Genomic DNA, 25,642 nt, shown 5'->3' on the forward strand with positions numbered 1-25,642 from the left:
CCTCTGAGTGACAGCAGCCCAGATAAACGAATGAAATTACGTCAGCGTAGGAGAATATTGTAGTGACATAGAAGTGGCATGACAACTGCTCCGCTGGCTTTCCTCCCATTTGCTGGCTGTGGGATATCACCAGGGCTTCCTTGTGCTTTTGGCATTCCCAGTTAGTTCAGCAGCTTCCGGGTGTCTTACCTGCCATAAAAACTGCAGCAAGCTAGAGGCTGCTCTGAGTCGCTTTAGCACAGCCAGCCACAGTTTGAAGGAAGGAAACACCACCGAACCTAGGCTTTCTTTTTTGTGGCAGACTTTCAACCCTGGGCCACAGGTTGGTGTTAAGGGTGAAGGTTCTTCAGGAGCTTGGCATGTTACGTAGGCTTAGTTTTTTATACTGACTGTATAGCCCCCTATAATACATGTTTTGTATCACCTAGGTTTTCCATCATGTTTTTTTTTCTGCACCACAAAGCCAGTTTTCATCATATAAATGTCAAAAGATCTCATTTCTTGAAAGTGTCTTGAACTGGTTTTTTCTTTGTTGCTACTAATGGTAAATTCAGAGAACAGACATTCTTCACCTAGAATTTCTGTAGGACCTGTATTTTATTTTGTTATTTGTCTACAACTTTTAATTGAGCCTTAAATATGTGCCTTGACTTTAAGAAGCAGTGACGTTTCCTTATTTTCAACTAATTTTTGGGGGAATTACTAGATTCCATGATTTTCAACACTACATTTATTTGAAATCTCTAAATATATGCATGTCTTCTGGAAAATGAAACTGAGGTTTTGAACAGATGACTTTGCAAATCATTGTGAAATCAAAGTTGAAGAAACTGCTGTCCTCAAGTACTTAGATGTCACCTCCTCAGCTGAGAATGTGGTAGCTAGACCAGTGAGCTCTTAGAATGTTTCAGTATAACTTACAGCTGGAAAAGGCAGTATTGTAACTGGAAACAGTCATCAGCCACAAGCATTCCATGGTTTGTGTTGTGTTTTGTTTTAAATCTAGACAGTATTAAATGCAAGGACCTTCATCCTCAGATAAAGGAACTTGTTAATAGCAACCATTTCAGATGCAAGGACAAGCCTGAGATTTACACAGTACAAACTGACAGCCCCAAATGCCTTCACATTTTTCACTGATCTGTTGGGAACCTTTTCAGAAATCCATGGCAATGGTGTCGGCAGCTTAGGAGAGGCATAATAGTGATTTCAGAATGTCTGCTCCAAAAGCATCGCAAGTCCATGTTTCCCACAACATGACTCTAAAGACACTGAAGATTTACCCCTGAGTACAAAGAAACTTAGAACCAGATGATTTATCTTTGTCCGTACAACTGGAGGTTTTCCAGAGTGATGCCAAAAGAGGCAAATCTATTTATACATGTTGAGGGTGGTTCATAATGGGCTTAAATGAAAATGTAAGTTACACTTCATTAAGCTGATTTAATTTGCATCTTGAGGGACAGAAGGACAAAGCCTTAGCAGGAAACAGAGTCAACAAGAGATTTTAAAAGTAATGCAAGGAAAAGCCCTTTCATCGCTTTCTTCTCTTTGCTATTGTTTGTTCTCCTGGCATGTTTGGCCTCTGTGATACGAAGTGAATTTACATCACTTCAGGGGTGTGTAACTTTCCACCACTGCTTAGGACAGCTCTGAATTTGGTTGAGTGATGGTTCAAACAGACCCCTCCCCTTTATTCCAAATTCTGGTTAGATGTTTACATTTTTTCTGTATATAAAATGAATAAATAGTTTTTGTCCAGATATTGGATGAATACCTGAATTGCTTAAATCTAAACCCCATGAAGGGGAAATAGCAATCTGAAAAGCCTTCTTATACTACTTTCCCCGTAGTATCCAAGTCTGAATTGCAGATAAATAGTGATATTTTACAGCTATATTTTGTCACCCTGATTACTGAAGGCATACTTTCACGGCTCCATCGGAGAAAATTATTTCACCTGGCCCTGTCTTGTTTTAATTTCTCCAGATTTAATGGACATCATTGCAGTTGAATTATTATTTCACAAGTTTACTTCACTCTTGAGTACAAGTAATCACGCTCATTATGGTTGTAATATTTGTAGCCTTTTCCCTGTTGATGGATGGCTATTATGTTATTGTATTCAGACATTTGCAGGTTCTGTTTTCTGTGCATTTGTTTCTCGACTGCTGAATAATTTTTCGTGCTTGCATAGTGCAGCACTCTGCGTAGTTAATGCTGTGAAAGGTGGCATATTAGTGTTACGGATGGAGTGATGGGAAAGAGGGTGCGATTTGATTGCTAAATACAAACTGCATGAGTTCTGAATACTGAGGAGTTCTACCCCAGCATGTCTGATATACAACTTCTGAGCATGAAGCTGTCTTTTTAATGTCTCCAAACAATGAATTACATTCAAACTATGGGATATACAAATGTATGTGTAGGGATTCTATATCTTCATTAAATGTCTATCATACTGTTCAGTTAATTATTTTCCATTGTTAAAGTTTGATAGCAGGAATGTATTTGCCAAGATAATATCAGAGTCAAAACTTCTGTAAGCAAGGTCACAGGAACCTATAAATGTATTATTTTATTGGTCTCGTTCATAAAACTGACTTTTGTGAGCTGTAAGTACGCTTAGAGGGTAGATCACAAATTAGCCCTTTCAGGATTCCTTTTGTGGATAATGTTAACAGTTTGTCTGTGAAATTAAAAATCAGTAGGCACATTCTGCCTTGCCCTGCTGTGAAGTTCTGCATTTTTGGAAGTAAGGGAAAAAGATGATCAAGTACTCAAAAATCATAAAAATTCAGTGGTTGTGAATGCTCGGTAGCTACCAATTAGAGGTTGTGTTAAGGTTCTTTGCCACCATCATTCTACTGCTGCAGATGCAATGGTTCAGCGTGTTTTGAGTGACGAGGCAAATTCAAAAACATCCTTTTTCAGATCTTTTCAGTGTGGACTTACCAATTTCCAAGTCTTATCATTTGTCTCCAATTGTGACAGTGAAAGCCGTGAATGTTCAATGGGATTTTTCTGCCTTTTTTTCCCATTCAGAGATAATTTATGTAAGTAGAAGATATAATGAGGATGCTAAATTAAGTGTGTCTATGTGTATATAAATAAAATTGGTTTGTTACCCATTTGCCAGCATTTTGGTTTAGCTGCAGCAGTGAGTATCATAACTGCTTTAAAATTGATTAGACAATTTAACTTGAAATTTAGGTCTGGATATGGCAGAAAGAGATAAGCCTGTGAATAGGAGCATAAAGCATTAATCTTGCAGTTCTCCAGCTGATCTCATGTTGTATTTATTCTTCGACTTTGAAGAAATTTAAAGTCTTATGCTTCCAGTGTGACCTATGCACACATGAGTGGTCTTTAAATTCTTATTATATGGGTCAAGAATCTCTGAGCCCTTTTGCTTGCTCTAAAAGAGAACTGTTTTCTTGTTAAAACAGAGGGACTTCTGCAGCATGCAGGGATGACATGGCTGGTTTTTTGGCAGGGGAGACCAGGCTGTTCAACTACTAGCTCTTCTGTAAGTGTCTGCCCAAAAGAGACCTGCAAGCAGTGTTTCTACGCAGTCCTGCTGGGCCTTCCAGTGTTGAAGCAACATGAATGTGCAAAACAAAGTAGCCATTTTAGCTGGAAGCTGATCTATTTTAATTTGATATGAAGCTTCTTACAGCAACTTTTCCTATGCTATTTTCATTTTTTTGTCTGTATTGTGGTGCTTCACCTAAGAAAGATCAATTTAGCCTCAGTGAAGTGGCAAAGCAACTGACATGAAAGCAGCCAGTTCTAATGCCTTCTCCACCTTTTTTCACATACATATCAGTAGTAACTTCCTTTCAGCTGGAGTTTTGGAGCACTTTAGGGCAAGCGTATGCTGGCTTTGAGTAAGTTCAGTCGCTATTTCTGCTTTTAGTAGACAACCTGTTTCCTGATGTTGGTCTATTCTTTAAATTGACCCTGGTATAAAGAGGTGGCTTGAAGTGGACACGCTTTCCGGTATGAAAACCAATTCAAAATACTCTCCAAAGCAGAAATGGAAAAAAGGCAAGGTACAAACGTGTTACCTTTTTAGTCAGTTGTTGATCTCCAGGATGCCTGTATTACATTTACCACTCAACTGAAGTCTCTAGTTTTAACTAGCAGGTAGGTTGCTAAGTAATCTGTTGTAGCAGCCAGCATTTTTAAGTGGTTTGGTTGACATTATCAGACCCTAGCTGAACCCCTGCTTTAACAGCAGATAGTAGTATTTTCTGAAACACTTGGCATCCATGTTTAGATCAAAGTTACACTTCTTTGGGTAAGCTATTGAAAATTCTGCCTATTTTTGCCTTATAATTATATAACTTATATATTTATTTATTTATTTACTATTTATATTTTAGTTAATTATTTGTTTAATTTTAAAAAATGTAATTAATTAATTAATAAAAATATAGTAGTTGTAATGCTTTTATAATATTAATAAACTCTAGTGGAAATGTTCCCCATTATGTAGTTGTTACAAGTGATGTGCATACATTACCAGACCGGATAGGATATTCTCACTCTCCTGTGCTATCCCGTCACCTTCATTTCTTTCTAGTTAATTAGGGTGCAGTGATGTTAAGCACTGTAGCTCACACTTTTATGCTATATTCCAGTACATCTCTGAACAAAATGCTGTTCCTAACATTGAAGAGGACTAGTTTTTGCAGGACCCAGATTCTGAGTTAGAGCATATGCTTTACAAGGGAATGCTTTTTCAAAATTTCTTGGTGGTCTGAATGCTAGGGTGTCTGCTCTGTGGGCAAAGCTGGTCACCTGCATGCTTGGTTCTTAGGATCAGTCAAACCTAAGAGAGCAAAAGCATGTTTTTCATGCTCTGTCCCTTTTTCCTTTGTTCCCATGCAATGGCACACCGATTGCTATTCAAAAGCCACCATTTACCAATACTCACTGAATTCTCCTCCTCCGTTTAATACCGTGTATCATTGTTAGGTTCCTGCTACTGCGGGAAACTGGAGTGTCGCTTGCTAGTCATGACTGTGAGGTATTTTACTTTTTTTTTTTCATATACTGTTTGTATTTCAAAATCTGTAAACTGATTTTTTTTCTACTCTCAAAGAGCTTTAAAGATTTCAGAAAAGTGTTTATTTTGGATTTTGTTCCATCATAAAAGAAAGGATAGCTTAGCACTTAGTAAAGCAGGTGGTTTCTTTTCCTCAGACTTACATTAAAATGTTGCTAAAATTACCTGGAGATTTTCTGCTAGACATTTACCTAAACCATTTATTCACTTCTCAAGCAAAGAAATTAACAGGATCATGAGCCCAGACATCTGAAGAGGTATGCCAGACATTATTTCCAAGAATTGTATAGAAAAAAAATGCCCCTTTACAGAAGCACTTTTGCTCTTTGGCTGTCATCCATGTGCTCCAAAACCTTTTCTCACCTCTGTTACTTTTTGTCAATGGTCAATACTGCTTTGCAGATGTCTTCTGCTAAGGCCCATGGGTATGGAGTATAGAAACTCACTTTTGAAGCAAAGAAGTTGCACGTTAATGTATTGCGGATATATATGGCTTGGATTTCCTGACTGCATGTCTGTTCAGGTCTTTATTCATTTACCCAGTATGCTGAGATCCGAGTCCATCCAGATCTGCAGGTCTGAGAACCTCAGAAGCATTACTGCTTAAGCACAGAGCCTCATGTCTGGAAGAGCGATCGTATGTAGCCTTTTCAGTGTACCTGGTAGAGCTTTCAGTCATTTTTGAAAAACAAAAGGCTTACAAAAGAAAGCAATGCCATTTTCTCCCTGCTGGCTTTCTGAAATCTCATGTTGGGAAAAGCACTTACCATGTATTTCATATGAAGAGAAAGCTGTCAGCAATGACTGGTTTTTCCGAGTCTACTGCAGGCCGTTTAGCTGTTGACAATGTCATTGTGGATGGCACAAACAGAGTAGGACTTTGAGCAAGACCACACACTATCTGACTTCGATATTAGTTGGAAAGTGGGGTGGGGGTGGGTGGAAAAAGTAAGTGGGATGTTTGAAGGGGAGACAACCTGTTGGATGCAAGCTCATAAGATGGAACAAAAGTAGAAAATGTTCTATTTGGTTCTTAAAATCATCAGTAAAATTGCTTTTTTCAGAATACTAGCTGGAAATGTATGGATTTCATGGACTCTGTGATTGAATTTCACATATCCATGAGGAGAATTTTGAACAATCAGGCCAGCCTTAATATTCCTGCATTGAGGTGTTGGTATAATTCTGTGACAGCGTATGTTGAGAGGTGGAAATGTCCCTAATGTTTTCCAAGTCAAATGTATTATTATTATTATTACTGACTAGACTCACCTTTTGTGTCCAGTTTTTTATCAGTTATGATGGAAGTATAAATACTATCTTTTTGTATCATTAGATGTGACTGAAAATAATTCTGACAATGTGTTACCTCGCATCTTTGCATGAGCTTCCTATCTTCCTCATCTGGATGGAATTTGGGAGCTTTCCTCTCTTTTTTTACGCAGCCATTAGCCTTGTTTTTCTCCTTTGTTTCTTTATATTCTCACCTGCGTTTGATTTTTTTTTTTTTTAAATGCTCTGTTTCTTTACTCCTTTTCTTACACAATCTCTATTTTTTCATTTTTACTTATTTTTCTCATCTTTCTGTTGTGGTTTTTTTTGTTTGTTTGGGGTTTTTTGGGGGGTTTTTTGTTTGCTTTTGACTTTTGTCTTAGGTAGTGCAGGATCACCTAATGTTTCTGAATTTTACTGATCATGGAATGCTCTGCTACAAGGTTGCCTTGGGAACTAAGGGAAGACCTAATTTTAGAACCCGCAATGGTTTTGGGGGTCAATGGTCATTTGCTCATCTACCGTATACACTTAGAAATTAGAAAAAACTTGCCAAGAAAACTGCAGGGTCTCAACTGGGCAAATAGAATAGAGAGAATAAAGATCAGAAAATGAAATTGGTGTATATGGCCCTTTTACTGAGCTCAACAAAGTGATCACTGTTAATTGTTTCATTGTGAAGACAGCTTTTTATATATGTGTATACATATGTGTATGTACTTATACCATCTTTAAACCTTGAAGAGACTGGTTTCACTTTGTGCCTGAAAAATGGGTTTAGGAAGAATACTATTTCTATGTGTATTTATTTTAGTGATAGTTAACCATTGTGTTAACTGTAGACATTGCTGGCATCTCAACTAAATGTTGTAGCACCAGATAGCTTCAGATGTTTCTTATTCTCGAACTGCAGCTGCACACAGTTGTGATGAGTCTAGTGCTTATTCATGTGCAGAGTTTCATCCCTTTCCAATATTTCCCATCACTGACATCGACACTTGCATAACTGTACCTCATAGTTGCTTCTCAGTACCACCTGTGAATCTTTGTGAAAGGCTGTTTGGAGGTGTGATTGTATTGGAGCACAGAAAAAGGGTATCTAATAGGTCTTTAACTGCATGAATCTTGCTTATTTTTTATGCAGGGAATAAATCACAAGATAGTGGGATTGCAGAGATGGAGGAACTTCCAGTCCCACACAACATCAAAATAAGTAACATCACATGTGATTCCTTCAAGATTTCTTGGGACATGGATTCTAAATCCAAGGACCGCATTACTCACTACTTCATTGATCTCAATAAGAAAGAAAACAAGAATTCCAACAAATTTAAACACAAGGTAATTTTCCTTTAAAAGTCAAGATGGAAATACTTGATTTTAAATAGATGAATCTCAGTGTTTTATTATCCTTTCAAAAGCAGACCATGGGAAATAGGTATTGGACTTCCAGCAAAGGCAGGTTTTGATTAATCTGATTGACTGACTCTTTTTTTTTTTTTTTTTTTTTTTTTTTTTTTAAAAAAAAAAAAAATGGAATACCTTCTCTGGCTCTAGCCTATGTGCATGCACACACAAGTTCATTTGTTTCATGGAGAACTGCACATAACCTTTACTATTTCATTTGAAAACAGTTTGGAACCTGCACAATGTATTGCCAGACAGACATTTTTATTCCTGACTAGCTCTAAATCATTATTTAAACAATTCATGTATTCTGTGCCTGTCCTTGTTCAGTGACAGACTCATGAAAACAACACATGTCATTTCAACAGAAGAGTCACAAATTCTAATGCACTTCTAGGAAGGCTTCCAGCAATTTTATTTTGCAGCGTTCAGCACTGTGACCTGAATATTCATCTGGCCTCTTTCTTCAAGCCACTGATGCAGGGACATACTGAATGCATTGCGGAATCTGTACTTACCAAATCCAGCAAAATTTGCTTTGACCTCAGAACAGTTAAAATACCCAGATGTCTAGGGAAACGTGGAATGAGATAGAAGATTAAACAACACAATCACCCGCCAACTTAAAACCAATGTTGCCAGTACCTCTAAAAGATAAGGTTTGCCAAGGTACAAATAACCAACCAGACAAGTATGAGAGCTCTAATTCTTTCAACATCTAGATTACTATAGGTTTATAAATCAGTGGGATAACCAGGAAATATTTCCACCAATAACTAGAAAATATTTCCACAAATTTCTCTGAGTCTTTTTATTGTGAGGCTATTTTTCCTGTGACTTCTGTTAATAGCAGGTGTATAATTTTCACTTTTTTTTTTTTTTTTTTTTTTTAATGTGGTTGGAAATAACACATGCATTAAGTTTAATGAACAATCACTTAATACTGCTTGAAATTGAGAATTTTACATATTTGGCCAAGATGTTGCAATTGCTAGGAGCCAGCATGGGAAGCACTACAAAATTTAAAGTTAGCACTATAAAATTTAATAGGAATTTATTATGCCCCATTTTTAATTGTAATAGCAAATAAAGTAGAATATATTTGATTTTTTCTTACTGTTATTACTTTTGGACTGACAACATTTGAATTTGAATTCCCATTTTATACTGCAGGAATGAGTATACCTTCTAATAGAAATGCTTACTGGGATGGATTCTTTTTTAATTTCTTTCATTTTATGAATCTACATATTTTTTCATTCATGTTCAAACTGGAGTAAAGTTGTAAAATTTGTTTTTGTGAAAGATGGAGCCACCCTAACAGATGAAACACTATGTATACTTCAAAACCTATATCCCAGTGATGAGACAAGTATTAAAATGGAGAGAAAAAGGGATATTGGTAGGGTAATAAAGCTAGGCTATTAGATTTATTTTGTGTTTCTCAGCAATTCCATAGCTTTTTACTGTGATAAAGTGTTTAGCCAAAGGAGAGGTAATTGGTTTTGTAAGAACAGGAGATTAAATTCCATCATTTAAAATTATGAGTAAATTGGATATTTTGTCAGAATTCAATTAAAATTTCATGGTACTAGTTGTGTTAGTGACTTGGTAAAACTTTTTTGGGGGAGAGAGTTGCTTTTTTTCCCTGGCCAGAATGGTGGAAATCCAGACAGCAGACAGGGTGAGCAAGAGAACTCTGCAGACTGAATGCTCTACAGCTATCCATGCCAGAGCACATACGTGTTTGCTTTCATGCATCTTTAGTACTAAGTAATTTTTAACAGGCTTCCTAAAATCAGCTTTTTTGAGAAATTAAAAACTGCTCAAGTTCCAAATTTGCCCTAACCCTAGTATGGTTGGAGACAAGCATCCTTCCTCCCTATGACGTTAGTTATAGTAGTTCCACGGCTGAAGCCCAGCAGCACACCCGCTGTGTAGGGAGGGAGCTGATAAACTGGCAGCTGCAGCACCAGGGACCAGAATCCGGAGGGAAATAAATCAGCCCCCACCCATCCATTGCCTTCATAACAAAGCTATTGTATAAAGATGGAAGATATCACTGCCCCTTTTCCAAGCAGAGCTGTTTAGAAAGAAAAGAGTGAGCCATACCACTTAGTTCTAAAAAAGAGCATTGGGACTTACTCTCAGGAGTCATCCAGCAGTCAGGCTGTGGAAGGAGATGGGCATCCTCGGGGGGGGGGGGGGGAGGCGGGAAATAATCATTCTTACTTAGTTTACAGGTAGGGTAAATCATTCTGCAAGTTCGTGTCTCTCTCACAGTGACAGGCCCAGATGACCAGCTTAAACTATTTTCTAACCTGCAGAGAGTTAGTGTTAAGTCTCAGTTTGCTCACGTGGCTGTGAGCAAGTGACTTGGGTTATAGACCTAACCTGACAGATAGATGCTGTCCCTCAGGAAAGGGGTCTGCTTGCTTCCTTGTGTGCCCAGGAGACCATACATGAATGATCCATCCTTTCAATACTTCAGCATATTTAGGGTGCGTATAGTTTTATTATTTATGACTATTGTCATCATATCTGTGAAGGAGGAGGATTGCATTGGTAGTAGTATGTAAAGACTAGAATTCTAATAAAACTGTCTTTTCCTCAATGCAATTTGGGTATCTCCCCACTTTTTAAAGATATAGTAGTATGATTATTCCCTTGTAATAGGAAATGAGGCTTAGATATTTAGCAAAAGTAGGAATGGAGCTTGGGTGTGCTGAGTTCCCACGATGTGTCCTATGAGCAGACCTGGCAAAGGGAAGGATAAGATGAAACGGGAGAAAGCTGAAAATTGAAAGCTGCTTCTTTGGCAAGAAAAAGGGACTGCAAAGGATGCATCTTTCCCCAAAAAGGAGAGAAGTAGTGTGACTTGTGTACCTTGCTGCTTAGTTATTCAGTGTTTCCAGGTTGTTCCTTGAAATTATTGCTGTCTAGGTACCTTTAGAATTATCTGGTGGGTGCTGGCAGTGGAGCAGCCATCTGCCGCCCCAGAATCCTGGTGGTCCTCAAGCTGGCATATAACCTCCTTTGTGCTTTTTGGGGGGCTCAGCCAGGAGTGAGAGCTGAGCAGAACAGAGAAGAAAAGAAATGGAGAATCCCCAGAGAAATTTCAACCTTAACATTTGGACATTTTTTTCCCCAAGGTCAGGCCTTAAGGAAAAATGAAGTGTTTGCTTAGTAAAAGAACAGATTAGAGTTATGAAAAGCATCATATCTGCCCCTCCTCCCCAGCTGTACAAGAGATAAACCCCTCTATTTAGTGTGGGTTTGGGTAGTCTGCCCCGTTTTTTGGTACGGTTAGGAGAGTTTCCTGATACACAGCCCAAAGGTGAGGCTTTGGCGCACGAGGGCAATGAGGCTTTTAATGTTACATGAAAACTGGCAAAATTAATGGGGCAAACCCCAGCACCGGGTTATGGGCACAGAGGGCTGAGCGGGTGGAGGCAGTTGTTACCCTTTGGAAAGGAAAGGTGACAGCAACAGTAACGGTTGTGGCTGCACCAGCTGCTGGCTGTGTTAGCAGTAGCAAGTGCAGTCCCGTGGGATGTCTTTGCAATATGGTTCCAGGGTGGTAGCTTAAATGCTATTTGGGGTTTCTTTTTTGTTGTTTATTGTTATTTTTCTCTATCTCTTATATGTTATTTATGTCAGAGTGCACAACTGAATTCTTTACAGAGAAAGTTTTCTCCCAACTGTGATTTGATTTAAATGAGAATTAGCAAAAAAGAAATCATGACAACAAATTCTTACCCTTGATTATCAGTCAATCACATTTCAGTTCTTGGAATATCACAAGCTGCTAATTTTACAGTTGCGTAATACAGAAGCTGAAGAATATTTTTGGTGATAGAAAAAAAAGAGAAGAAAGATACTTTCGCATAATAGAAGACAAGTAAAAAAAAAAACAAACCTTTCAGGTCTTGCTTACAGATCATGAAAAGAAAACGTCTCTTTTCTATTTCTGTTTTCCTTAAGGGACTGCTGTGGTAGTATTTCTAGGTGGATGACTATGGACAAGTATTTATGGGTGGACAGCTATGGATGTTACCTAAAGTGCGCACTTTTCAGATGGCAGCCATCTTCTTATTCTGTGATTGCTGATATATATTCAAGAGTAAATCTCTCTCTCACTATCACAGCTCCTCAGGTACACCATGCAGGGAACCATTCAACTCCACTGTGAGACCTTTCACCCAAAGTTCTAGCATAAACTGTCCAGTTCTTCAATTTTGTCTTCCCCTTTGTAGCATAAACTGTCCGGTTCTTCAATTTTGTCTTCCCATTGCAGCCTTTGGTACTGTAGAAATTAGGTATTTCAACAACGACAAGCAGCTGTTCATCTTTGTTGCACTATGGTGTGATACAATGGAAGAGCACAACAGAGTATCTGGAACGGTGGCAGGGTGGGAAGCAAGAGGTGCAATGACAGGCACAAACTATCTAGCTGTATGTTTGGCTTGTTCTGGCCCTTTCTGTACAGAAGGGTATTTTGATGCATTTAAAACACACAAAGTGACTCTGCAATGTGTTTAATTATTGCTGTTTGGTTTGGAAGGTATCAACAGCAATATAAGTGGACTGATCACTGACAGGAGGAATTTGGTTACGCTGACTGAAAGAAAACAATGGCAATGAGAGCACAAGAAGTTCTTAAAGATATCCTTGTGCTCAGTAGCTTGTCTTTCTTTGTTTGCATACTTCAGCACAAATGCCTTTGGTCTGAATTGTATAATCGGCCTATATATAATAATATCAGTCTATAGTCACTTGGAACCATTAATAAACTCATACATGCAAGTTATCATCGTTGCTCTTAGAGCAAACCTTAGACCATTGTCCTCGGCCACTCTATTTAACTTTGCTGCACCAATGAATTGTGAGAACTAAGGTTTACACAGAAGAGCCAGGGTTTGGGGATTACATTGCAAAAAGAACGAGGGAAGGGGTGGTGGATTGGTTTGCTTGCACTGCTGACTTGTGTGTTGGTTTTTTTGTCTTTGTTTTCCATCAGGATGTACCCACTAAACTGGTGGCCAAAGCTGTTCCCTTGCCTATGACAGTCCGCGGGCACTGGTTCTTGAGCCCAAGAACAGAATACACGGTAGCAGTGCAGACGGCATCGAAGCAAGTTGATGGCGATTATGTTGTTTCTGAGTGGAGTGAAATCATCGAGTTTTGCACAGCAGGTAATATTGCTGAGGAAACACGCACCGCAGGGTGTATGCAACTGATGCTAGCTTTGCTGCCCCGGTGGGTTAGCCATCCACCAGCGCCAAGCAGGCTAAGGGGGTTGTAATAGTCAAACCCAGAAACGTGAATTCTAACTTTAGGCTGTGTGTGTGCTCGGGTTTGGCGTGTTGAGAGGCAGCTGGACTGCCCCTTTGTTCCGCAATAACTTGGCTGCCCCACAGTGCTGTGCCTGGCACCACTGCTTGTCCCACGCTAGGGAAGGAGACTGGTGAACCAAAATGGGGCAGGACCACTTGCGTGCCTGCTGCTGGCTACTAGCAGCTGTGGAGAAAAGACAGCATGGCAGCTGCCTAAGAGACAGCTTGTTTAAGACATTCTGCTGCTCTCCCTTCTCTGCATGCTGCAAAGCCTGAGCACTACCAACACCCTGTCTTGAGGATCGATTTAGCCCGTCATTGACTTATAAGTCTCTTCCTTGGATGTTCGTCACCTAGTGCTGCTGTGCTTGCCTGTGTGAAAGCTGAGCGCTGAAGCGAGATCTTTATGAATCCCATGTTGGTTGAGATGCCATTTGGGCTGGGTCCTAAGCAAAATTTTTTTAGTTATGTGAATTTGTTATTGACTTGCAACCAGGTACATTGTAGCAAACAATTTATCAAATGACATACGCCAGAGAGGGCAGTTCTCGGTTCCTCTGCGGTCAGGTAACCAGCGCTAACACAGGAAACCCTGAGCTGAAAGGCGCTGTAGGCTTGCAGAGTGTTCGCGGGGAGAATCAGGCATGTATATTCCTGCCGCTCTTCTGTCACCACTGTTGGAAACTGCTGTTGGACTAGTTTCTGTATAGTTACTGCTTGATGTGAGGTATGTTACCACACCCTGGTCCAATTTGAAGTCTGCATGTCTGTGTAGTTTTTGGAGAACATTGTGGTTTTTTCCTTCCCCCCGTACTAGCAGATTGTCCTTTCTTTCCAGATTATTCAAAAGTTCACCTAACACAGCTATTGGAAAAAGCTGAAGTGATTGCAGGCCGTATGCTTAAACTGTCTGTTTTTTATCGGAATCAGCACAAAGAATACTTTGACTACATCAGGTAAGAAAGTAAACATATGCAAAATTGTTGGGCAAATTAAGGGAGTAGTGAAAATAAGTAAATGGAGGCAGCTGTTCTAAAGTTAGAGCATAATGTCTGCATGCTTCATTGCCAGTTCAGAAGAAGGGATGAAATAAAGTATAACCCATTTCTTCCACCTTGCTTAACTCAGCACTTCCACTAGGTAATATAAGTTTGTGTTTTGAAGCAGAAACTGAAGTACCAACAGGGTCTTCAGCCTGATTAAGTTGTCTGTTATCATAACAGAGTGGTTACTAGCCAAATACTTCTATTATACTAAGAATATCAGAATGAGACATCTAATAGTAGGGTTGCACAACTGTGTGCATGGGCAGTTGCCTGCATTTGAGAGTTCCATCTCAAGTATTTGCTCTCCACATACAACCACCCCATTTCTTTGCCCAAATGTAGTACCGGGGCTCTGCAATCCAAACGTTAATTCACAGAACATGTGCGGAGGGAGAGGGAATGATGTTTAGACAGTTCTTGTAGAACTTCTTGCCCTGTGCTTTGGTTGGAATGAGTCAATTGGGATTAGCGGGAGATAGGTTCCTTATTCCTGTCAGAGACCCCATGTGCCCTCTGCACACGCAACCAGAAGTGTCATTAAAATAGAAAAGACGACTTTTCAAGAGGAGTCAAAGCTCATGTACTGACTGAGCAGGAGCAGTCACCGTGCAGAGCTAACCTTCCACCATTAGAAGAACATGGATGAGAGGTAAGCAGTGTGTCGCCACCTACTCCAGCACTATGTCAGAAGGGCGGCAGCACTGACTGTGCTGCTTTAACGTGCACTGAGAGATGGGGCTGCTTCCCGTTTTATGTGGGTGGCACGCTAGTACCTGTCTAGAACTGAGTTTTTTAAAACTGGTGAAAAAAAAATAATACGTGAGGGAATCCAACACCAAAGAGCTTGGAAACATTCCCACTTTGTAGTCCTCAATTACAGGAGCGTCATGTATATTCTGAGCATGGGGTTTGCTCTTTCCCTTCTGTGTTTTGGAAGAATTATTTTATTGCTCATAGTGACAAAACTGCAAAACTCGATGGAAGCAGAGAATTAATTACACTTGTTGAGGCTCTTTGAGGACCTTGTAAATCTCTACTGCCATCACAGATGAGATGCCACAGGAGGGAAATGCCTGGGGTGGTTCTAACGCTCCTATAGCCCTGTTTTCAGCTATGTAAACAGTGCTACCTGCCTTTGTGTTCATAGAGCTTTGAAAATTGCCACTGAGGTGCATTTATAGCTGTGGGTTTGGCCGTGTTCTGCCAAATAGGACTTTAATTGATTGCACTTATCTTTTCCCCTCCCTCCTGTTACGTTCTTTCTTGATTCAATACAAATAGAGACAAGATTGTTTTCCCCTCTGTAATGAGTTAGAGACAAAAAAGCTGTGTTTTACCGGGTCTGTACGAAGCTAGAATACCTGTAACTGGCTGATCAGAAAAGTACTAATATAGTCGCAAGGGAATTCCTTCCACAATACACACTTCTGAATGTTTTGTTAAAACCCTAACTACATGTACCTTTTAGGAAAAATTCCTTGTCATAGCATGCCTGCCAACAGCCTTTCTGGTGTCATAACTAGGAAACAAGCTTGGAAAACCTTACAGAGTAGCTCTAGAAGCACTGATAAACCAGCAACTGCCACGGTGCTAAAGCGACAACCCCTAAATGCAGGGTTTGAAGTGTGAGCTTGTAAGTAGCGTTCACGTCCCTACTGCTTGCCTTGGCTGGGAGCAGCTCGGACCCCTGGGACGAGTGACCTAGCTGGCCACTGGATGTCAGTATCTTGCCATGGAAATGGGACTGCAAGCAGCCTTGCTTTCTAGGTTGCAGAGGATATTCAAGCTGTCGGATTTTCCTCCCTAGTAGTCGCATCAGTCATAAAATACCAATTGTACCCCCCACTCCAGTCAATGTCTTGTGAAACTATGTAGTATTTGAATGGCTCACCAAACTTCTGAAATTCATCTTAGAGTCAAGTTAAATTATACTGCTGAGGAGACTAGACATAATGAAAAAAATTACAGTTGGAGACATTACTGAGTTGATTTAGAGCTGTTTTGTCTGTATACATTGAATTTGTTTGCTTTGACTGCTACCTCCTGCTTTAACCAAGTAAAAACTTCTCCCACACAGCACCTGGATGTGTTGCAATAAGTTAAAAGCAGAGCAAGAATAATCTTTCTTGGCTAGTTTCCCCTCTCCTTTAAAAAAATAAAAGATGAAAGAAGGGGAAAAAAATGAAAAAATAATAAAAGTAAAAGTAAGAGGAGAAGGTAAGATCTCCAGCCTCCTGCGGTTTTCATCTGTCAGTGTGTATAAAGGCATTTTTTAAGGGTGCCTAGTACATCTGTTGTTTTGCGGGACTTACCAGAAAAGGAAACATTCCCTTTTCTATCACATGGCTGCAGGTGCAGACAGCACCAAAGCCATTCCTGTGGCGCTTCCAGGTGTGGGGCAGAAATTCTGGGGAACGTTCTGCTATACATAAAAAGTTCAGGTGCTAAGGAAGATTAGATTGGGTGTTTCTCGGACTGTTCTCCTAAATCTAGCAGCCTAATGCTGCTGAGTGCAATTTGGGATTTAGGGTTTTAAAAATTCACTTATTACATTGCATGTTTCTTTCCACTGGAGCCAAATTGAGCTCAGCTTGCAAAATAATAATAATTAAAAAAAAAAAAAGTAAAAAAAAGAAAAAAAAGTCAGTCTTATACATTTTTTCCCATTAGGACTAGTGACTAGAAGTTGGATACCAACCAAAGTGGAAACTACCCAAATTGCCTAATACTCTGGTGCCCAGCTCTGCTCTGATTGAAGAAGGCAGTAGACAAATTAGAGTTGAAATTACCATTGGGGGGGGGGAAACTATGGCAGACAGTACATTTCTTCCTATAAGCTCTCTGAAAAACATCGTTCAGAAATAACTTTCACTGGCAGTTTTCTACATGAAGTATATACTGCCTGTGCTAAAAATATGCATTAACAAACAGGATATTCAGCACATTGAGACTGACTTGCAATTTTCAACATGTGATTAAACTAAAATGTGTTTATTGTTAGAACTGCAGTGGAAGGCTGAACAATTCAGCTAATTAAAGATATTGGTGGTTTGGGGGCTTTTTTGTTTGCCTGAATAGAATGACCACACGTCTCACAGCTGACTGAGAAGCCAGACTGGAAAAGCAGATTTTGCCCTTGAGCAGAAGTTATTCTAGCTCCTTCCGAGTCTGGCGTCTCGGTTTTCTTGGTGCTAAGACCATGATGTTAAGCACAGTTTTCAGTTTAACGTTTTCCTTTGTGTCCCTTTAGCATTGTTACCAAATAGCGTGAGGTCCTGTCTTTTAATATCTGTTACAAAATAAACAATACCAGTCATTCGTTTGTAGAGAGCATCATGGGAATGCTATGCAGCCCTCTGTTAAGGATAACAGTGGCAGCCATGGCTCTCCGATCAGTGGGAAGCTGGAAGGCATCTTCTTTAGCTGCAACACTGAGTTTAACACTGGCAAGCCACCACAAGATTCACCTTATGGAAGATACAGGTTTGAGATTGCAGCTGAAAAACTCTTCAACCCAAATACTAACTTGTACTTTGGAGACTTCTACTGCATGTACACAGCCTACCACTACGTCATTCTCGTTATTGCCCCTGTTGGATCACCAGGAGACGAATTCTGTAAGCAGCGCCTTCCTCAACTAAATATAAAAGATAATAAATTTCTGACCTGCGATGAAGAAGATGGTGTCATGGTTTACCATCACGCCCAGGATGTTATTTTGGAAGTAATTTACACTGATCCTGTGGATCTCTCCCTCGGCACAGTTGCGGAAATTACTGGTCACCAACTAATGAGCTTGTCTACTGCAAATGCAAAGAAAGATCCCAGCTGCAAGACCTGCAATATCAGTGTTGGACGTTAAAACTTCCTTCATTACTTAGGAACCTTCAGACCTCTGTTGCCCATTTCCATAGTCAGACATTTTTGCCAGAAGCATGCACATGCCGCTGTCACCAAAAGCAAACACGAGTCTTCAAAATCTCCAATAGCATTTTTAGTATTTCTTCTCTCCCTCTTTCCCTTCTGTTCCCCTGATGCTTTAAATGATTAGAAGTCCTGGATTTCTTTCTGGCAACCATTTATACCTAGATGCTGCAAAAATTGTTTTCTGTTTCTTGCCAAACATAACAAAATCCTATATAAACTGCTTTAGCAAAATAAAAATAACGGCTTAGAAATGGTGTTTAAATATGCATTCGTTTTAACTACTGAACAAATACTGGGATAACTCCAAACAGCATGAAAGGTTGTAATTGCAGCATGATTTAAATCTCAGAGCCTAGAAATGTCAGCACTTCCAACGTGTTGTTTGACAGTGTTATTTATGTTATTTATATTAGCTAACTGAAAACAGAAACTGTGTCTCGACATAATAAATATAATAGAAAAATATTTTATTTGTACTGTTGTATAAAATATTATACAATCATATAGAATATATAGATTACATTTTAATATCAATTGTATACATATGTCATGAAATCATTTTCCCTTATCAAAGATGTAGTTTGTAAACTTCAAATAGCTCTGTATCTGTTCCTGTTGCTCTAGATGACTTTAATTAAAACAGATTTATGAAGGAGACCATTTCTGATTCATAAAAGTTGTTATAAATTATTATTCAGTACACTGAAACAACAAACCTCTGAGAAATAAAAAAAAATCCTTTTTTAGTGTTCATACTTTTTCCTCCAAACTACTTGAAAATGTGTATGTCTTCAAAAATCATGCTGAGCCATTACATACAATATAAATACAAACGTGGTTGATACATAATAGGTTTTATAAAATGAAAATATTCTTACCAGGATAGAAAACAGGTTCCTTATACTACATGATCAATACAAAATGACAGTTAAAGCAAAACACTAAACATGATTCAACTTATTCAAGTCCCTTTTTTTTTTTCCCCTTCTTTCTTCCATCATGTCTGCCCTAGGTATTTCCCAGAATCCCTGTTCTTCATTTCTAGTACAAAACCCACTGATAATCCGTTAATATTCCACTTTTCACACAAATGGTCTATCACAAATAGTGAAAAAATCTCCTTAATATTACAAAGTGTGGTGCTCTGAAAGTTAAGAAAGATGCATAATTCCAATGGAAAAATAACTTTTTATAATCTTATTTTCAGTAAACAAGAAGTCTAGCGTTCCTCATCAGATAACTGTAGCACTCCATTATATACCATGTACTTTATCTATCCAAAATATCTTAGCATAATGCAATAATCTAGTCTTGTTTTAATATATATATGTGGCAAGTTATAACACAAGAAATACTTTGACATTTTACAAAGTGCATGCGTCTAAACGAGCTTTGGTAGTCAGAAAAGCAAATGTTATAGCATCAGGCAAAATAAAGTGCAAAGTTTAATACAGAAATAAAAATTAGCATGTAGTTAATCTATTTACTGAATTTTAAGTACCGTGAGCCAGGTCCTGTGAACCATGTGAAAGCCAGTACATTTGTTTTCTCTCTTCCCAGTGTCTATTTGGTTTTGCCAAACACTTTCTCTTATTTCTAAAAAAGCAATAGTTCCATTTGGCAGTCATGTTCCGTCCTTCTTTTTTTGCATAGGCAGCATCACTTTGCTCTACTCCCAGAATTTTAGACCAAATCTTGGCACTAGTTCTTTGTATGCACCTTTCTTTGAAGCTACTGGAATTCATTGAATAACAACTCCATCTTGAAAGACAGAGTATGTTCATGAGGTTTTCCTTCATTTATTTGAAGCTCATGTTTCTTTTAGTCTAGTGAATTAGCACATTGAGAACCGACATTAATAGTTAAGTACAGTGCATGTTGATTCTGGAAAGAAATGGGTGGTACGTTATCATGTACTAAGATGTACTAAAAACCTGGAGAGCATTTCCTCACCTTTTTTAAAACTAAGAGCAGGTCAAACTGAGGATCTACAATGCTTCAGTGTCCTTTTAATTTCTAACATTCTCACAGTGCACTTCAAGGCTTTTTCAAAAGGAAAAAATATATACTATAGTCCACTCACCCGTGCTTAATTTTGTTGCATATTGCTGTCCTCTCTCATCCCAGCTAGTGTAATTGGTAAAGTGCATCAAAAATCTCAGTGTGTCAAATAATTGTGCAGCAGACCAAGACCTGTAAAATTACTTCCTCTTTTTCATTACATTTCGTTTGCTCGGGTTTTTTTGCTTGAGAACAATACCACAGCATTGCAACTTCAAATTGTTTTAGAAATATCATGCTTACTGATGAGAACCTCCAAAAGCCTGATTTTGGCTTTTGTGTGCTTGTATTCAGAGTATTCCTCAGCCATTGGCACCCGATCTTCTTTTTGAGGACTCCTGTGAACAGCAAATACAAATGCCATCACTTTTGAGTAAGAGGAAAAAAAGTATTTAAAATTAATTCCCCAGAGACTAATGAGGATTGAGTTGGATAATATTTTTTTCCCCTAACTGTGGGTGACTATTTGACAGGACTAACATGTCTAAGGGAAATGAAATAATGGTATTTAAAATACTGAATTTTCAAATACCAGGTAATTTTCTTTCTCATCAGCTATGCAAGCATAACTACTTCATTCTCAAATATGCAGAGCAGTTATTACATAGAGCTTTGAAAACTGTTACCAGAATACTGCATGCCCATATCCTCCATGGTTCTCAGCAAACAAGTTTGCTAAATGAAGGGAGGAGGATAAGCAAGGAGTGAAAAGCAGCCATTATTTATCTGTGGGTGAAAGAAACAGTGGCTTCTGGTTTTAAATCTGGCCTTTTAAAAACTGCCTAACTGCCAAGTGTAATCCTGCAGACTGACATCCTCAGGCAGACTCTTTAGCAGCCTCCCTCCCTTCAGCTCAGGAAAAATCCTGTGCTGAGGAGGGGTTTGTACCCATTGCAGGCATGTCCTGGAAGATTCCCCCAATCCAGATGGTCCTCAGGGATGCCCACATCCTGGAGGAACCCAGTGGGGAGGCGGACATCTCCACAGAGACCAGACACCTCCATGGTATCTTCCAGTCCACAGCTGCAGCTTCCTGGGCTTGCTCACCTAAGAGTACCCACTCTAGCAGAAACACATCTGCACAGGAGCCCAAAGGGGAGAAGGAAAGAGCTTTTGTTGAGCTGGTGATTTACCTTCCTGTTTGTTTATAGAATTGTTCCTCAAACTCTCTCAGAGCTTTGCGAAGCCTTTTCTTATCTGCTCTTGTTTCTCTGAGATGTTCAAGCAGAACAGGCCTGTAAAACAGAAACAAGAACATGAAACCCCCATGTGCTTGGAAGTATTGTAAAAGCTGTGGCTTTGCATAATAAGCAGTCTGCTGCAATGGGCCACAGCAGGCACTGACCGCAGTGCCCCCAGCCACTGCACCACATCTCTCCAGCTATGGCTGTATGGGCTGTACCATCGCACATCACGAACAGCTGTGTTCCTTCCCTTTTACTGGTATTCTCACCCTTCTCATAAAGCAAAAGCAGAGACTCTATGGACAACACAGGAGGAAAAGTTTTTGGATAGAACCTTGCTAGTGGTCTTAATTCTGTGTGGAATTAATGGAACTGACAGGGCTCAGCATCTCGTAGGAAATGCTTTGCATCTCTGTAACTGAATTAATAAACTCAACATCCAAGCCCTGCTCCTAAAAGCAGCTGTTATCAAACATTATGGTGATGCAGAGGAAGTGCTAATGGTACCCAGAATCAATATTTTTGGGGGTCATGTTTTAGCTGGTACTTGGAGAAAAAGGTGTTTAAGCATATGAAGCTGTTGGGGTGTTTTTTTCCCCAGGGTTAAAAAAAAAAATGCACAGGCATATCTTCACAGCATTTGTGCACCAACTATGGCATATATACTTGAGTTACATAGAAAACCAAGACTTTTTTATTCATTCCCCATTTTGGTAGAGCCTAGTCAACTTCATTTATGCATCTAAGTGCTGCCAATCAAAACGCAGTGAAAAGATACCATCCCATAATCTATGAGAACACATCTGTTGCTGGAGGGCATATTCTTCAAAAAGTTTCATGGCTGAGTGATAACAGCTCATATGCATCTTGAGATCTGTTTTGTCATACAACCTGAAATTCCTAACTACAAATCAGAAGGAGCATTTTACTCTGGTTTTATAATGGAAGGTGGGAGGGTGGTGGTAAGTCTTCTGGGCATCCAGATGCTAATAACTATTCTTATGCAAGGAAGAAATTTATTTTACACATATTCAGTGGCCGCCCATGTGACCATATATTCTGTGAACCTTCACTCAGCTCACCCATTGCTGTTTTTACGCCTCACATCTCTGGCATTTTTACATCGCTCACAGAGTAAATCCCAGGGCACACACACAGGAGCAGACTGCCCTGCTTCGCTGAATTGTGCTTTGTTTTATGACTGCTTTGTAAGAACATAAGTGCTTAGGTATCTAAAAATTCTGTAGCAGCTATCGGTGATCTGTGTATCTTTACTATGCCACTATGTTGTATCTACCATTCTGTATATGTAGTTATTTCTCCTATCTGCTTACATTCCTTCACCCTTCTCTTCATGGACTTGGCACAAAGTTGTTCGAATAAATAGCTCAAACCACAGTGTGCTGCCCAAATAACAAATAACCTTTGCCTCTTTTCTCCTTTATGAAAACATTGAATCTCTTCTTTGGTATAGAATATTCTCATGCAATAAGTATGGATCATGTTTCACTTACAAAGTCTATGTGAAATATTTTAACATTCAAGAAAAAAAAAACAACCCAGAACTTACATTGTTGCCTCATGTAAATTAGACATAGACAAGGCTGTTTGCCTGAAAACTTTCCTTTCATCCAGAGGTGAAACATATGCAGGCTCAGTCTCCTCCTGAGAGTAACACAGGTGCTCATCAACAGGGAGGCAAGATATTGGACCAGATGATAACTCGTGGGTGCCTTGAGAATGGTCTTCATCTGAGTCTTCCTCCTCCTGCTTGCAAAATATAAAGCATTATTAAATTAGTTGTATACATTACAGTACTAACACTTAATAGGATGACAGCATAAAAAAATAGGACTTGATTTCCTGGATGTATTCATTGAAATAGGTTACACATATTGAAAGCTTTACCCAGAGATCATTCTATCTGAGATCATTCACAAGAGCTCTTGTGGGGCTCACTGAGTTACTGTGTATTGTCCACCAACACTAAACAGGACAGAAACTGGCCCTGCTTCTGAGTATCTCCAGCCAGCAATTTATTTCTGCTTACTAAAACCCCTTTGTAAGTAGCAAAGACTTGAAAAACATTCTGTATTTATGTAAGCAGTGCCGTCTTGCTGGAATTTACACTCCTGTTGTATACCATCTACTGTTTGTATTATGTCCAGAATTTCCGACCGTAACAAAGGTTAAGGTAGAGATTTCACATTTTTATAGCTACAAATGTTAACTACCAAACAGTGATGATGATGTCTTCCTCATGTTCCTTCATACTCAGAAGCAGAGCTTTTGAAACTAAGGCTTAAATATAAAAACTCCATGGAGCAACGTTGATAAGAAGTAACTTCAGTTAGGGAATTTCAGTTAAATGTTTAAACAAAATATTTGTGTGCATGTGTACAAAGATTTACACTGGGATTATTCAAAGAAATCTAAAGCTCCACTGTCATGTAACAAGACAATGGTTCATAATTTTTAAAATCGACATGCTAATTAACTTCCAAATAGCCAGATTCCGCTACTTCTACTCACAGTGAGACCAGTACTGTTACATTACATTGATAAATTATTAAAGTGCTACGGATTATATGTATGTGCTCCATGACCGGTAAAAGCACTGTCAATAAAATATAGACGATAGATATAGTGACAGTATAATGCTTCATGGAAAGAGGCAGGTTTCACTCTGTGCTGCGTACATTAGCCATTATAGAAAACTAATGCCAGCCTTTGATCTCTTACCCAGTCACTTGAAGTGACTGCCTCAGAAACTGCCGCTGTGTGTTACAACCTCTGGCATGCTTAGAAGTTTAATTTTACAGAGCTTTTGCTCTATTTGAAATATCAACACCCTGTATTAACCAATGAGCAGAATTGTCAAATATCAGTAGTTCTATTGCTGCCAAACTGACATACAGGTACAAATCAACCACAGCATTTAGTATGTTTTCTTGACAGCAGATATGAATTCTTTCCAACTTACAATTGTTGTGATCAAAGATGGCGTTGCGAGAAGTTTCTTGATAATTCTGTATCTGTCGTAAAGAGGTTTCATGAGACTCTTTTCTGGCTTAGCTACCTAAAGAGAAAACATAACAAAATATACTCCTCCCAAAATGAAAAACGATAATAAATGAATGAATAAATAAATAAATAAATAAATAGATTTCTCATTTGCTCCTGTGAAGCTGAGAAAGGTATTAGATGAGTATGACCTGATGTGTATTTTGCTTCCATAAAATTTCTAAGAAGAAAAATAGCAATCTGTTGTCTAATGGAAAATACCCAATGTGGATTTCTCACTTCCTTGAGCCGCACTGCCAAGGCAGAGGGTAAAGTATTCTCTGTCTCTGAAGATGCTAACAGAGTTGTAGGAGTTAAGATATGCTTCTGCTGTGCATTGCATTGATGTCTCACTTCACTGTGATAATGGCAACAGGCTAGCTACGGTAACGCAACACTCTGCCTGCGACAATATACTCAGAGGCCCAGCGGGGAGGAAAGCGCTGAGAATACAGCCTTGCGGCCCCAGCGAGGGAGCTGGCTCCGTGCGGAACTGCTGTGTGCATCCCTCGCTGGAACTGCCTTCCACAATCGGGAATCACTGTCTGTTCATTTAGTTTGCTCTTGCTATTTTATGAGCACTAGGAGCACTGATTCAGAGGAGAATATTATTTTAGATGAGGTATTAAGAGTCTTATCCAGCCACAAATATTTGAAAATTCAAAAATAAACCTTACAGAAACTACCTGTGCAGTAGAAAAACTTCCTGTATTAAGGAAAAAAAAAAACCAAACAACCAAAAACCAAATCCACAAGAAAAAAATCCCCAAAGCCAGAAAAACAACATGCTCCTCAGTGATAAAATTTCAAAACACAGTCATTTGCAAACTAGTCCACCATCAGCTCTGCTCCTCAACTCACGTGCCTATCAGTCAGCACCCACTGGGAACAATTTCAGCATCTTTTGGCACTGCAGCTGTGCTACTGCATTGGAGCCCGGCTACACATGCTCAGATGAGTGCATGCACGGCAGGTCTGAAGATCCCGCAGACTGGGTGGCTGTTTGGACAATAGTCCAGAGTTGCTCAGAAACAAACACCTGGTCAGCAGGAGCAACGGTGACAGTAGGCAAATGCAGGTTGATGACACCGCATGCGTCTAGCTGATTGAGTGGCTAGGAACTATTTCCGGGGGCATGCTTCACTGCAGAGTGCAGGGCTTGCCTATCCCAGCTGGTCCACTTTTCTTCCCTGGGCTTCATGTTCCATTTGATTACAGCACGTAAGAGCTCTAGGAAATGCCAAACAAGCCAGAGTAGATACTTTTTTTTGT

At 39.3% G+C, this 25,642-nt stretch overlaps 2 protein-coding genes across 5 annotated transcripts in view; one reads left to right on the forward strand and one right to left on the reverse strand.

Moving 5' to 3' along the window:
• The window catches only part of PHYHIPL (phytanoyl-CoA 2-hydroxylase interacting protein like), a 79,615-nt gene extending 60,893 nt beyond the window's left edge, over positions 1-18,722 (forward strand). For all 4 annotated transcript variants that reach the window (XM_027785898.2, XM_027785897.2, XM_027785896.2 and 1 more), the window contains exons 2-5: positions 7,491-7,687; positions 12,774-12,948; positions 13,928-14,045; positions 17,463-18,722. In XM_027785898.2, the coding sequence (XP_027641699.1) occupies positions 7,523-7,687; positions 12,774-12,948; positions 13,928-14,045; positions 17,463-17,997 (993 nt within the window). In that variant the 5' untranslated portion in view covers positions 7,491-7,522 and the 3' untranslated portion in view covers positions 17,998-18,722. The remainder of the gene's footprint in view (positions 1-7,490; positions 7,688-12,773; positions 12,949-13,927; positions 14,046-17,462) is intronic.
• A 1,586-nt stretch (positions 18,723-20,308) lies between these two features.
• The window catches only part of FAM13C (family with sequence similarity 13 member C), a 134,449-nt gene continuing 129,115 nt past the window's right edge, over positions 20,309-25,642 (reverse strand). Inside the window, exons 19-22 of the mRNA XM_055792323.1 lie at positions 24,291-24,386; positions 22,878-23,077; positions 21,257-21,358; positions 20,309-20,461 (exon numbers count right to left, since the gene is read on the reverse strand). Of these exons, the coding sequence (XP_055648298.1) occupies positions 20,338-20,461; positions 21,257-21,358; positions 22,878-23,077; positions 24,291-24,386 (522 nt within the window). The 3' untranslated portion in view covers positions 20,309-20,337. The remainder of the gene's footprint in view (positions 20,462-21,256; positions 21,359-22,877; positions 23,078-24,290; positions 24,387-25,642) is intronic.

The sequence above is a fragment of the Falco peregrinus genome, chromosome 1 (genome assembly GCF_023634155.1).
Source record: "Falco peregrinus isolate bFalPer1 chromosome 1, bFalPer1.pri, whole genome shotgun sequence".
Classification (NCBI taxonomy): Eukaryota; Metazoa; Chordata; class Aves; order Falconiformes; family Falconidae; genus Falco; species Falco peregrinus.